Source organism: Vespa mandarinia, chromosome 5 (genome assembly GCF_050613455.1).
Source record: "Vespa mandarinia isolate Hongniang chromosome 5, ASM5061345v1, whole genome shotgun sequence".
NCBI lineage: Eukaryota > Metazoa > Arthropoda > Insecta > Hymenoptera > Vespidae > Vespa > Vespa mandarinia.
The window spans coordinates 1,727,248-1,739,723 of NC_140814.1; the positions used below are offsets into that span (position 1 = coordinate 1,727,248).

The 12,476-nt window shown below is 29.2% G+C and overlaps 2 protein-coding genes across 3 annotated transcripts; one reads left to right on the forward strand and one right to left on the reverse strand.

Moving 5' to 3' along the window:
- Positions 1-3: 3 nt before the first annotated feature.
- Positions 4-5,316, reverse strand: Mtr4 (exosome RNA helicase Mtr4). 2 transcript variants are annotated; one of them, XM_035880857.2, is made up of 11 exons: positions 5,235-5,316; positions 3,983-4,034; positions 3,803-3,904; positions 3,398-3,640; positions 3,121-3,328; positions 2,774-3,040; positions 1,862-2,690; positions 1,599-1,771; positions 1,052-1,483; positions 376-913; positions 4-293 (listed from the first exon to the last, which is right to left on the reverse strand). In XM_035880857.2, the coding sequence occupies exons 1-11, from the start codon at positions 5,245-5,247 to the stop codon at positions 136-138; spliced, it is 3,015 nt and encodes a 1,004-aa protein (XP_035736750.1). In that variant the 5' UTR covers positions 5,248-5,316; the 3' UTR covers positions 4-135. The 2 variants fall into 2 exon arrangements, with proteins under 2 accessions (XP_035736750.1, XP_035736749.1); XM_035880856.2 differs by lacking the exon at positions 5,235-5,316 and having other exon boundaries at positions 3,983-4,425.
- A 218-nt stretch (positions 5,317-5,534) lies between these two features.
- On the forward strand, positions 5,535-12,190 carry AGO2 (Argonaute 2). The gene is made up of 15 exons (XM_035880840.2): positions 5,535-5,675; positions 5,781-5,965; positions 6,089-7,195; positions 7,274-7,468; positions 8,059-8,182; positions 8,261-8,622; positions 8,702-8,821; positions 8,947-9,226; positions 9,333-9,485; positions 9,566-9,728; positions 10,764-10,854; positions 10,935-11,098; positions 11,402-11,669; positions 11,745-11,929; positions 12,002-12,190. Exons 1-15 carry the CDS (start codon positions 5,660-5,662, stop codon positions 12,087-12,089), a joined length of 3,501 nt encoding a protein of 1,166 aa, XP_035736733.2. The 5' UTR covers positions 5,535-5,659; the 3' UTR covers positions 12,090-12,190.
- The last annotated feature ends 286 nt before the right edge of the window (positions 12,191-12,476 follow it).

Sequence of the window (12,476 nt, forward strand, 5' to 3'; positions counted from 1 at the left end):
CCCATACATGTGAATTGTATGTTTTAAATATCCACAAAATAAATTACATTTTGAAAATTTTATTCTACTTATTGTTGTTATTAAAATAAACTTAGAAATAGAATATTGCTGTAAAAATTTTTTTATATATTTTAGTTATAAATACAAAGATGCAGCAAAAACAATGTCTCTTTTTATAAGTTTAATTGCTTCACTAAATTTATTTTCTAAATCTGTATTTCCAATATTTTTTGCAGCTTGACATAATTGCCTTAGAACTTCTTCTAAACGACGCATACATCTTATTATCGATCCTGAAATATATTAATAATTATAATATAACTATATATATTAATAACAGCTATTTACACAGACAATTATATTAATTATCTATACCTTCAAATATATCTGTCATTTTACATATCTGTAAAAAGGTTGCACCTTTACACCAAGCATATACAACATCCATCAGGTATGGTTTAAATCTTTCTACGTATGTATCTTCATCTAAGTCTAAATTAGCTTCAGTTGAAACTTTGGCTATCCTTCGAGCTAAATCTTGCATTTGCCTAAGTGGTCCACTTAATTCTTCAGTACTTTTAGGCATTTCATTAGATTTATCATCACACACAAAACAACTAATTAAAGCTACCATTTGTGGTATACTTAATGAATTAAATAAACCATTAAAAATCATTTCTGTCATTAATAATTCATCAGTTCCATTTAATTCACAAGCAACTCTGCCTTTTAATTCTATTACATCAGCTGCTGTACAATAGGCCATCCTTCGAAGTACTCGTTTTCTACATTTTAATTCATCCATTTGAAGTATGGATTTAGCCTGTTTTAGTTCTGTTTTTGCTTGTTTTAGTTGCACACCTAATTCTTCTTTATGTAAAAATTGTTCATATAATGTATTCACATTACAATCCTGTATTACAAAATATAAGTTAAATAAATTAAATTTAAATTTTTAGTTTAAATGATACTCATTCTTAATAAAAAGTCCAAAGTTTATATTTACATATATTCATATTTGAAGGGGGAGGGACGAAGAGGACATTCTTACCTTATGCAAAGGATGAGAGTAAAGTCTTTCTTCTAGAACTTCAATTCTTTTAACAATGTCTTTAAAACTCTGATCTTCAATGTGCATATCAGTTATGGGATTTAATAATGGCAGTCCATCTGGGAACCGTTTTTTCACTTCTTGAATGGTTTTCAATACACTTTTTCTATTATCAGTAGGCCTTAAATCATTCGGATGATATAATCTAAGAGAACTGATTTGGGAAATTAATGTATGTAAAACAGGAACAACTTCTATATCACCTTCCTCTCCATCACGACAAGGTAATAGACTTCCTTCAGAAGATTTTTTAGATACATGGAGTAAAATATCAATAATCAAAACGGACTTTTCCTTTATTGGATTTTTGGGATTTTTCTTTTTGAAATTTACTATAATACCCCAATCAAATGTTTCATTTCCACTTTTTACCTTTTAAAAATATAAATAAATGAAGAAGATAATAAGCAAATATGGAATATAGAGTTAATACATATAAATATAAGTTTAGATATTTTAAAATTACTTTATGTTGTATCAAACATACCTTTATCAATCTACCAGGTTGCAAAAATGGAAGTAAATACTCTGGTTTTGTCAAAAATGATCTAAATTCAGTACTTAATCGATCTAATTGCTCGCGAATATCGTGATATGTAGATATCTGATTATACTTTTCTATATTGATTTCATTATATGCAACTTCCAACTTTTTTACTTCTGTAAAAATGATAAAATATACGGAATAATGTTAAGTTGAATATACTATACTTTAACATACTTTCAATAGAATAAAAAAAAAATACATACTATTGTATAAATTTGGTATACAAGCTTGATTTTGAAATTGATAGAAACTTCTTTCTAACATATATTCTGGATTTATTTCTTCTACTCTAAGAAGATTGAGCACCATATTATATGTTAAATGGAATGCAGAATTTATTGGATCTGGTTTTCCTTGTACAATTTCTTTACAGACAACCGGTTTAACTTGTTCATCGATCATTAAAATAACTATTCCTTTTTCATCCAAGCCTCTCCTACCAGCACGTCCAGACATTTGGATATATTCTCCAGATGTAATCCAACGAAAATTTTTGCCATCAAATTTACGTGGCGCTGTAAATAAAACTGTTCTTGCAGGCATATTTAATCCCATTGCAAAAGTTTCCGTGGCAAATAATGCTTTAATTAATCCTTCACCAAATAAAATTTCCACAGTTTCTTTTAGAATAGGCAAGAGTCCTCCATGATGAATACCAATACCACGTCTTAAAAGAGGAAGTACGTTCTCGACTTGTGGTAATCGTCTGTCTTCTTCGCTTAAAACATCCATAGCATTGTTGAAAACTTCATCTACTAATTTTTTTTCTTCCAATGTATTTAAATCTAATTGTGCCATTTGCATTGCATAGATTTCACAATCTTTTTTAGAGAAACTAAAGATAATAACCGGGGCAAAATTTCTTTCCATAATCATCTTTACCATTTTAAAAATATTTGTTTGTCCGTCATTTGTTACTCGAAGGCCACCTTTACGACCTTTCGTATCACCTTTAGCAGCATCTCCGTGTTGAAGACAAGCCATGGCTCTATTGAAATTTTCCTCTTTGAATTGTCCTGTTTCATCTACAACCTATTATTACAAAAAAACATAAATTATAATACTTCTTGCATTCTATTTTACTAAAGGAAATAATCATCAAGTATTCTATATACCAAATGAATACCATCTCCACCAACTGGAAATATATAGTGTTGTAACGGTGTTGGTCGATAGTCAGTATAAACAACATGACATGGTTGTTTATGTAAATGAGCAACCCACTCAACAAACTGACGTGCATTAGGTATAGTAGCAGATAGAAACACATAATGTACATTATCAGGTAAAAGAATTAGAGTTTCTTCCCATACTACGCCTCTTTCTTTGTCACGCATATAATGAATTTCATCAAATATTACCCAACCAACTTCTCGCATAACCTAAAGATAATAAATATTTGGTGTTAAAATTAATAGAATACATATATATTATATGATAAAGATCATTAATTTTGTTAAACCTCAGAACCCCTATAAAGCATATTTCTTAAAATTTCTGTTGTCATAATAAGAACACTAGCTGTTGGATTAATTGTAACATCTCCTGTTACTAATCCTACATCCTTAAATTCTTCATAAAATTCTCTGTATTTCTGATTACTCAGAGCTTTTATGGGAGTTGTATATATTACTCTTTGTTTGTCTCTTAAAGAACAGGCTATCGCATACCTATTAAATGAAATTATCTCTTGTAATTATTTTGTTAGTTGCTAATACATATAAAAAAAATATATATACTCTGCAACAACAGTTTTCCCTGCCGATGTATGTGCAGAAACAAGAACAGATTGATTATTTTCAATACATAGTATTGCCTCCTTTTGAAAAGGATCCAAAACAAATTTATATTCCTTAGCTGGTTTGGTTTGTTTAGTTTCTAATGAAATATATTCTTGATCCGGTGGTACTGCTACTTCATGTGTACATGATTCTATTGTTTCTATAGTATGAATTTTAATACGTGATGCCAATTCATCTATACTATATTAATAATAAAAATTTCACAATAAATATATAGTGAAATTAAAATAAGACATATATTACTATCATAGTATCATAATAAAAAGTTTATTATATATTAAATAAATAAACAACTTTTATAAACGAATTAGCAAAAGAGAAAATGTAAAACAATTAACCTACTTGATATCGTCCAAGAGTGAGTCTGTTTTTAGTTTTTTCGTCACTTGTTCTTCATGATCATTTTCAAGATCACGTTTCGATGTATTATTAGAATCAACTTTTCTGGATAATATTTTCAAATGAATATCTTTTATAAGTTATATTTATATAGATTACAAATAAAATTTGTTATATTCTTACATTGTATTAACTTCTTTCACTGATCTAGGTATTATTTCCACATCACTTGCCTCTTCAAAAACATCAAATAAATCATTAGTAAATTCCGCCATTGTAATTTCTTTTATAATGAAAATACAATGAATAAACAGAAATATATATTGAAAATCACACGTGTGCAGAATAAACACGAACGTATCAATAAATTTTCGAGTCAAAAAATCATAGAATGTGCTATAAAACCTATAGGATCATAGATTATATATCACTATAGAATAGTCCTACAAACGGTAAATTTGGCGCCTCAGATAATATGGTATTAATGAATTAACGAACATCAAAATGTGGACCAAAGACCAATCAGCAACGAGTACAATTTAGAGATTTGGCACTGCGATCGAATAGAAAGTAAAGTAATTTTTTAATTAAGAATGCATTAATCTTTTATTATTAAGGCTGTTCATCATTCCTGGTTTTTCATACTTTACGTCAATGATGAGAATAGGCATTATCTTTGATCGATTTTGATAAACAAGATTTCGTTACGATTTCGTTTTTTGGAATTTTTTCTTTGAAAAAAAAAAAAAAAAAAAAAAAAAAAAAAAAAAAAAAACCGTTTTAAAAAATGGTATTTTATCAAAAATAGTTTTTCAAAAATTCGAAAAAGCGGAATTCTAGATTAAAACTTTCTTTTTTAAAATTAGATCTTACCAAAATTGGTCAAGAATTATACCTGTTCTTATTGTTGACGTAAATGGTACTTTTAAAATTTTTACAAGGAAAAAGTTTTGAATAGTAGCGCCCTTCGAAATCTCTGGGAAAAGAAAAGCTTCCCCCCATTTGTGATTTTCATATAGACGTTATATATTATTATTATTGTTACATTACTATAATAATATACAATATAGTAATATAGTAAGTATATATATAAGTATATATATGCATATATATATATATATGTATATATATATATATTAATAAGTATTCAAAAATTGTTTTTGATAAAACATTCAACAAAATCTTATTTTTTCGCAAATTTGCGAAACTAATTATTACATGTGTCAATTATATTTATTATTCTTTATGCATCTGTGTGAAACCAATGCATACTGACATCATGTCTAGCACAGATCACTGTAAGTGCACTATACTATTAAATAAAGATATACATATAAGAGACTGAAAAGTGCGAATTCACAGCTTACTAAACTTATGCAAATCCAAGCTTATACACCGATACGATAAACGTATGGTGAGACAGCAATATGCTTACGCTTGTAGTTCATATTTTGTCCAGATCTGTCGCTGAAGTCACATACGCTTCGAGCGAAAAGTGATGAACAGCCTTAATCATTTGAACTTTCACTTTAAAAGTATTCTCCATTTTGATACGTATAGTTTCCAGTTGTGTAAGATGAGTGGTAGATTAAATCGGTTTTGATTGTTAAGACTAGTTTAAAAGTGTAAGAAATATATTAAATCACCAAACGGAAATATAATTCTGTAATTCCCCGAATTATAACTCTATAAAAGCCCATTGTATGTAAAAATATTGCGCAGTCTACTAATATCAGTTCGCCATATTGGGTGTGAAAAGAGTTCAGATAAATGTTAACGTATCGTAGAATATATATTATAATTTAAATTGTAACGCATTTACAGTATAATAATTTATAGTCTTGATATTTGTAATTAATAATGGGCAAAAAAAAAGGTATGTAATTCTTTATAAATTTCATATTTCATTACATTTCGTATAAGATTTTTAACTCCGTATGAGTATTTCGTAACAACTATACAATACGAATTATTTTTTTAGGAAAGAAGCGAAGCTCAAATCTTCCATCTGCTGATCCATCTAGCCTTTCCCAACAGGATCAAGTAACAACACAACAAGAACGATCATATCAGCAGTCGTCAGCACATCATAGTGGACATGAGAAAGATCAAGGATCAAGACAGCCACAGCAGTCGAGTCAGCAATTACAACGATCTCGTCAACATGTAAATGTTCTGATTAAATGTTGATTTTTTTTAAAGAATTTTAAGTTATATGTAATCGTGTAGATGGTATTATATTCATATTATTTCTCCTACACATAAGAATATGTAAATATTATTTTTCAGGTTGAAGGTCAACATATGGTGCCATCTTCATCACAAGTATCACAAGCAACATCAACTTCATCAGCACCACAACAAACACAACCAATATCGTTTGCTTCGATGTTATCAAAGTCATCAACTCCATCACCAACTTCATCAGTACCACAACAATCACAATCATCGCACAAACCACAACAATCACAATCATCGCATAAATCAAAACCGTTGCCACAACAATCACAACCGTTGCCGCAACAATCACAACAGTTGCCACAGAAATCACAACCGTTGCAACAAAAATCACAACTGTTGCCACAAAAATCACAACCGTCGTCACAAAAGCCACAACCGTTGACACAACAATCACAATCATCGCACAAACCACAACAATCACAATCATCGCAAAAATCACAACCGTTGCCACAACAATCACAATCGTTGCCGCAACAATCACAACAGTTGCCACAGAAATCACAACCGTTGCAACAAAAATCACAACTGTTGCCACAAAAATCACAACCGTTGTCACAAAAATCACAACCGTCGTCACAAAAGCCACAACCGTTGACACAACAATCACAATCATGGGCACAAAAATTGCAACCGTTGTCACAACAATCACAACCGTTGCCACAACAATCACAACCATTGTCACAGAAACCACAACCATTGCCACAACAATCACAATCATGGGCAAAAAAATCGCAACCGTTGCCACAAAAATCACAACCGTTGCCACAACAATCACAATCACGGGAACAAAAATCACAACCATCCCCACAACAATCACAATCACAAGCACCAGTACCATATACTGCAATACAAGAAAAGTTAACAAAGTCTGTAGCTGGTCAGTTGGCTCTTAGTATACCTGTAAGAAGAAATCCTAACGTATGTGGAACACTTGGTCGACGTATAATGGTCGAAGTCAATGTGATGGGATTGGAATTAAAAAATTTTAAAACAAATGTTACTCAATATGATGTAACTATTACTCCTGATAAGCCGAAGTTTTTAAGAAGAACTGTTTTTGAAGCATTTAGAAAGAAAAAATTTCCAACTCGTAACCCAGCGTATGATGGAAATAAGATTGCTTATAGCGCGAATGATTTGCCATTTCCTACATATGTAAGTATATAAAATTTAAACAATAAATTATAAAATTATAATAATTATAAAAAAATAACGAAATTTTCCTTGAATTAGATAAATGATATAGTTACGATTCTTGATAATAATCAAGAAAGAGAATTTCAAGTTGAAATGAAAAAAACTACTTCTATAGATCTTTCATTTCTAAAGGATATAAGACCTGGTTTTAATGAGACATTAGCAGTTCAGTCTGGAATGCAAGCTCTTGAAGTCATCTTGCGCCATGGACCTCTGTCATATTATATTCCGGTAGGTAAAATAAGTACTTTTCATTATCTTCTGTATTTTATGATATATTTTATAACTTTTAAGAATTATTTGATATATATTGTTACGACCCAGCCGGAGTGAACTCGAAACGAATAAGTCATTTCTAGATAATGAGAGAATTTGTCTATCTTCGAAGAGAATTCTGGCTGAGAAGACATAACTCACGAACGTTCGGGATAAATTACTATTTTCTTAAGAGAGCTTGTATATCTTCTAATTGTACATTAGTTGTTTTTGATAAATATTATAGTTCGTTTTATGTTTTTACACGGAGTTGTGTGGGCGCTCCTAACAATATTTAAATTATATATACTTTTTATTTTATTTATATGAAATCAATTATTAATTATTGATGATCAATTGTTTCGTGTTTCTATTTAAGATAGCTTTAAACTTTAAAATCTAGGTTTTTTTTTTTTGTATGAACTCTAACATAAAATGATTTTGATTTGTTGAAATATGAGGCATAAACCAAAATATTTAAATGATATGTATAAATGAAATATCGTTTTTTTTTTTACCTGTTAAAAATAGATCATTTTTCTTAAAATTTTGGTATATTTTGACAGGTTGGTAGATCAATATTTTGGCCACCAGTAAATAAGCCAGAAAATTTGACAAATGGTATGGAATTGTGGGTAGGTTCATTCCAATCTGCTGTATTAGGATGGAAACCTTTATTTAATATAGATGGTAATGTATATATTAGTTTAATGTTACAAAAGATTTTAAATGTTTTTACATAGACATATGTTTTATTTGTTTATTTAGTTGCACATAAGGGTTTTCCCAAATCTCAAAATGTTATTGAACTACTGAGAGAAATGTGTTTACGTGGAGAGAACAGAGATATTACTTCAGACGATGTATATCAGTATGTAGATAAAATAAAAAAACATTTAGTTGGATTAAAAGTTCATTATGTGATACCAAATATACCATCATCCAAACGAACACAAATAGTGCGTGGTTTCGTTGATTGTCCAAGGAAAAATGTATTTTCACGTGCTGATGGAACATCGTGTACTATTGAGAAGTATTTTAGAAATGAAAAAAATTATGTAATACGTTATCCTTATTTGCCTTGTTTATGGATAGGGCCAGAAAATAAGAAAATATATGTACCTCCAGAAGTGCGTTTAACATTTATTATGAAATAGAAATAATATATTTAATGCAAAGTGAAAATATCATTTATTTAAAAATTTTCAGCTTTGTACAATAGTAGCTGGACAAACAGTTCGAAAAAAAATGGATGAAATGCAAACTTCTAAAATGATAAGATTCGCAGCAACATCTACTGACAAACGTAAAGAAAAGATAATGGAAGGTGTAAGTATTTTATTAGCATACATGTAATGCATATACATGTATGTATAACATGTGTGTATATAACATATTTTATATTATATGTATTACATATATATATATATATATTATAACAATTATTATTACAGTTTCGAGCTTTAAGAATAAATGATCATCCAACTATGAGAAATGAATTCAATTTCTCTATAAAACCAGAATTTGAAAGGGTACCAGCTAGAGTATTAGATGCTCCTAAATTGAATTATAATAATAATAATATTGTGTCTGTAACGAAGGGTGTTTGGAGGCCGAAAAAATTTCTAAATCCAAGTACTTTATTTGATAATCAATGGACTATTGTAAATTTAGTTGATAAAATAATAAGAGACAGGGAACTGTACAACTTATGCAATATGCTGCAAGAGGGCGGTAAATATAAATTAACAATTGACATTTATTTAACGATTTCAATAATAGTATTGTAATATAGTTATTAAATATTATAAGAAACGAAATATTGTATTTTTTATTTTAGCAAAAACGGTTGGTATGGTTATGGGCGATGCTTTAAAACCGTTTCAGTCTTGCTATAATAACGTGTCTACATTGTTACATTGTTTTGGAAAATTGAAAGATAATGGGGTAAAACTTATTATAGTTATTATTCCAGACTTTAATGACTCATATAGTAAGTAATTTAATTAATCTATTAAATTATTCTCTTGTTCAATTTATTAAAAAAGTTTTTGTAATTATTCATCATTGAAGGTACAGTGAAGCAGGTCACTGAATTACGATTAGGTGTACTTACACAGTGTATTAAATCTATAACTGTTCAAAGAAAATTGAATCCAGCAACGATAGGAAATATCCTTTTGAAAATAAATTCTAAACTTAATGGCGTAAATCATGAAATTTCTGGTCAAGTTAGGTATGTCATTTTCTATTATATATATTTATAATACTATGTATAATAAATTTGATATGATATAAAATTTAATATGATATAAAAAAATATAAAAAAATTTATGATATTAGGTTGATAAAAAATTAATTAATGTCGGTTTTCAATTATATTTATATATAAAAATTCAATTTATATATAACATATCTCGGATTAAATTATATTAATTGAAATAAAAGCCACTGTGCAATCTACACATTTTTGCCAACACATTTCGGATTTCTAGAATTCATAAAAGCTTTGAAGTCATTTTAAAGATTTTCCCTTACAAGAAATGGTAATCTGATGGCGATAGATCAGGGGAGGATGTTATGATGGATTCATAGTCCATTTCGTACAATTTTTGGAATTCATAAAAATTTGGTAGAGTGTTGTTTCACTTAATTTATGCGGTACTCATGTGTCAATTTACTTTTTTCTTTTCTGATTACCTCAGGTGGTCAATAACAATTAGATGACGTACCCATATCTAGTGCGAGTTCTTGAGTAGTTGTTTGGATTAGCTTCAACCAAATCCTTCAATTAGACGTTGTCAAGGGCAGAAAATTGTGTCCACGACCTTCTTCATTTTGGAGGCCTTATTTCTGTCTCGAAATTTTTGAAACCTTTTTTACTGTGTGTTTTTACCTTTTGTACTGTGTGTTTCATTCACTATTTTTTCCACAGACACGCTTAATATTATAAGTCATTTTTTTAGTTTTGCAATCAATTTTAAATTCATACGAAAAACTGATAGAAATTTGTTTTTTGTTCAATTTTATGAGATCAACTGTTTGAAGTGAGTACAAATAAAAGATAAAAACAAAAAAATACCTGCATGAAAACTCTGACATCTGTACTTTAAAGAGTATAGAATGAATTATTATTATTATTAATACTTCAGAATCCGCATTTATTTCTTAAGAGAAAAAAAGAAAATCGACATTTTTTATCAACCTAATATATACATACTACAGTATATTAAATTCAAGATTGTGTCTACTACTAATTTTTTCTTTGCAGACCTAGTATTTTAACACCAGATTGTATTTTGATTGGCGCTGATGTAACGCATCCTTCACCAGATTCTAAAGATATACCTTCTATAGCTGCAGTAAATATTATTTTTATAAATTTCTTTAGCGTTTTATTACGAATATTCTAATACATATAACAAATTTTGTTATAATATAGGTTGCTGCAAGTTGTGACAGAACTGCATTTAGATATAAAATCGAAATTAGACTTCAACAACCGAGACAAGAAATTATTAATGATTTTGCGGAGATTGTTAGCAAATTGTTGAAGTATTATCATAAAACCATGGGAATCTACCCAAGGAAAATTATTGTTTATCGGTAAATAAGCTAATTAAAATATAATATCAAATTAATATAAATTTTTTCTAATATTGAACTTTAGCGAATTTTTCACAATATTATATTAACACATTGTTGACCGGTCACGAGTAAACTCGCGTTGTCATGCCAAGACGGTTCTGACCGATTACGAGTAAACTCGCGATCGCAGCGCCTTTGTTTCGCTTTATGCTTTTCAATAATAAACGACGCTCTATGGCATAGAGCCAGAGACATAAGATAAACTCTGAGAAAAACTATCGGTCAACAATATGTTAATAAACATTATCATTTCTGTTATAGCGATGGCGTAAGTGAAGGACAATTAACTCAGGTGTTACACTTTGAATTATTAGCCCTTCGAAAAGGATTTGACTCAGTTTCTACGGACTATAATCCCCTAATCACTTTTCTTGTAGTGCAAAAAAGACATCATATACGATTTTTCCCTACAGATAGTAGAAATTCAGATGATAGAAATTTTAATGTACAAGCTGGTACCATAGTAGACACACACATAACACATCCTAGTCATATTGATTTTTACCTTGTATCGCATGCAAGCATTCAGGTACATCGTTGAATAACGAATTTCTCTGTATGGTTCCGATTCCATAAGTATTACCCATATATTATTTTGTTCTAGGGTACTGCGCGACCTACCAAGTATAAATGCGTATTTAATGAATTAAATATGACAGAGGATCAAATCGAAGAACTTACATATTATTTGTGTCATATGTTTGCACGATGCACAAGATCAATTAGTTATCCAGCACCGACATATTATGCCCATTTAGCAGCATTTCGAGCTAGAGCATTTATACAAAAGTAAGTAATGACAAAATGTATAATACTAACTTATTTATAAAAATGTTTAAATGTTTAATTTGATATTTTTAGTGTTCCAATTAAATTACACGAGTTATCAAAAGAACAAGAAAAAGTAAGGGTTGTATTAAATGAAGATGTTCCGATGTTTTACGTTTAAAGATTACATCGATATATACGTATATGTAGAAAGAGAGAGAGAGAGAGAGAGAGAGGGAGAGAGAGAGAGAGAGAGAGAGAGAGAGAGAGAGAGAGAGAGAGGAGAAAGGAGAAAGCAGAGAAAGAGAAAAAGAAAGAAAAAAAAAAGTTTAATTAATAGCTCTAATAATAGATTTTTATGTCACAGAACTTTTATTCCTGATACTTTATTCTTTAATCCTGTATTGAAAAATTAATTAAGACTAGAATATATTGCAAAATAATAAGGGAAAACGATAAGGGAATCGATCGTAGTATTTTAATATTGATTTGGAATTATACATATACATACATATATATATATATATATATATATAAGAAAACTTAATGTATCTTGTTAATTGTAATG

What these genes read in the sequence shown, in the direction of transcription:
- Mtr4 (XM_035880856.2), bottom strand. Translation starts at nt 4,074, where the DNA reads ATGGCGGAATTTACTAATGATTTATTTGATGTTTTTGAAGAGGCAAGT. An exon ending in TGCTTTATAGGGGTTCTGAG is followed by an intron (nt 3,041 to 3,120) that starts GTTTAACAAAAT and finishes TATTATCTTTAG; the next exon opens with GTTATGCGAGAAGTTGGTTG. An exon ending in TATACCAAATTTATACAATA is followed by an intron (nt 1,772 to 1,861) that starts GTATGTATTTTT and finishes TCATTTTTACAG; the next exon opens with AAGTAAAAAAGTTGGAAGTT.
- AGO2 (XM_035880840.2), top strand. An exon ending in AGACTTTAATGACTCATATA is followed by an intron (nt 9,486 to 9,565) that starts GTAAGTAATTTA and finishes TCATCATTGAAG; the next exon opens with GTACAGTGAAGCAGGTCACT. An exon ending in TATCGCATGCAAGCATTCAG is followed by an intron (nt 11,670 to 11,744) that starts GTACATCGTTGA and finishes ATTTTGTTCTAG; the next exon opens with GGTACTGCGCGACCTACCAA.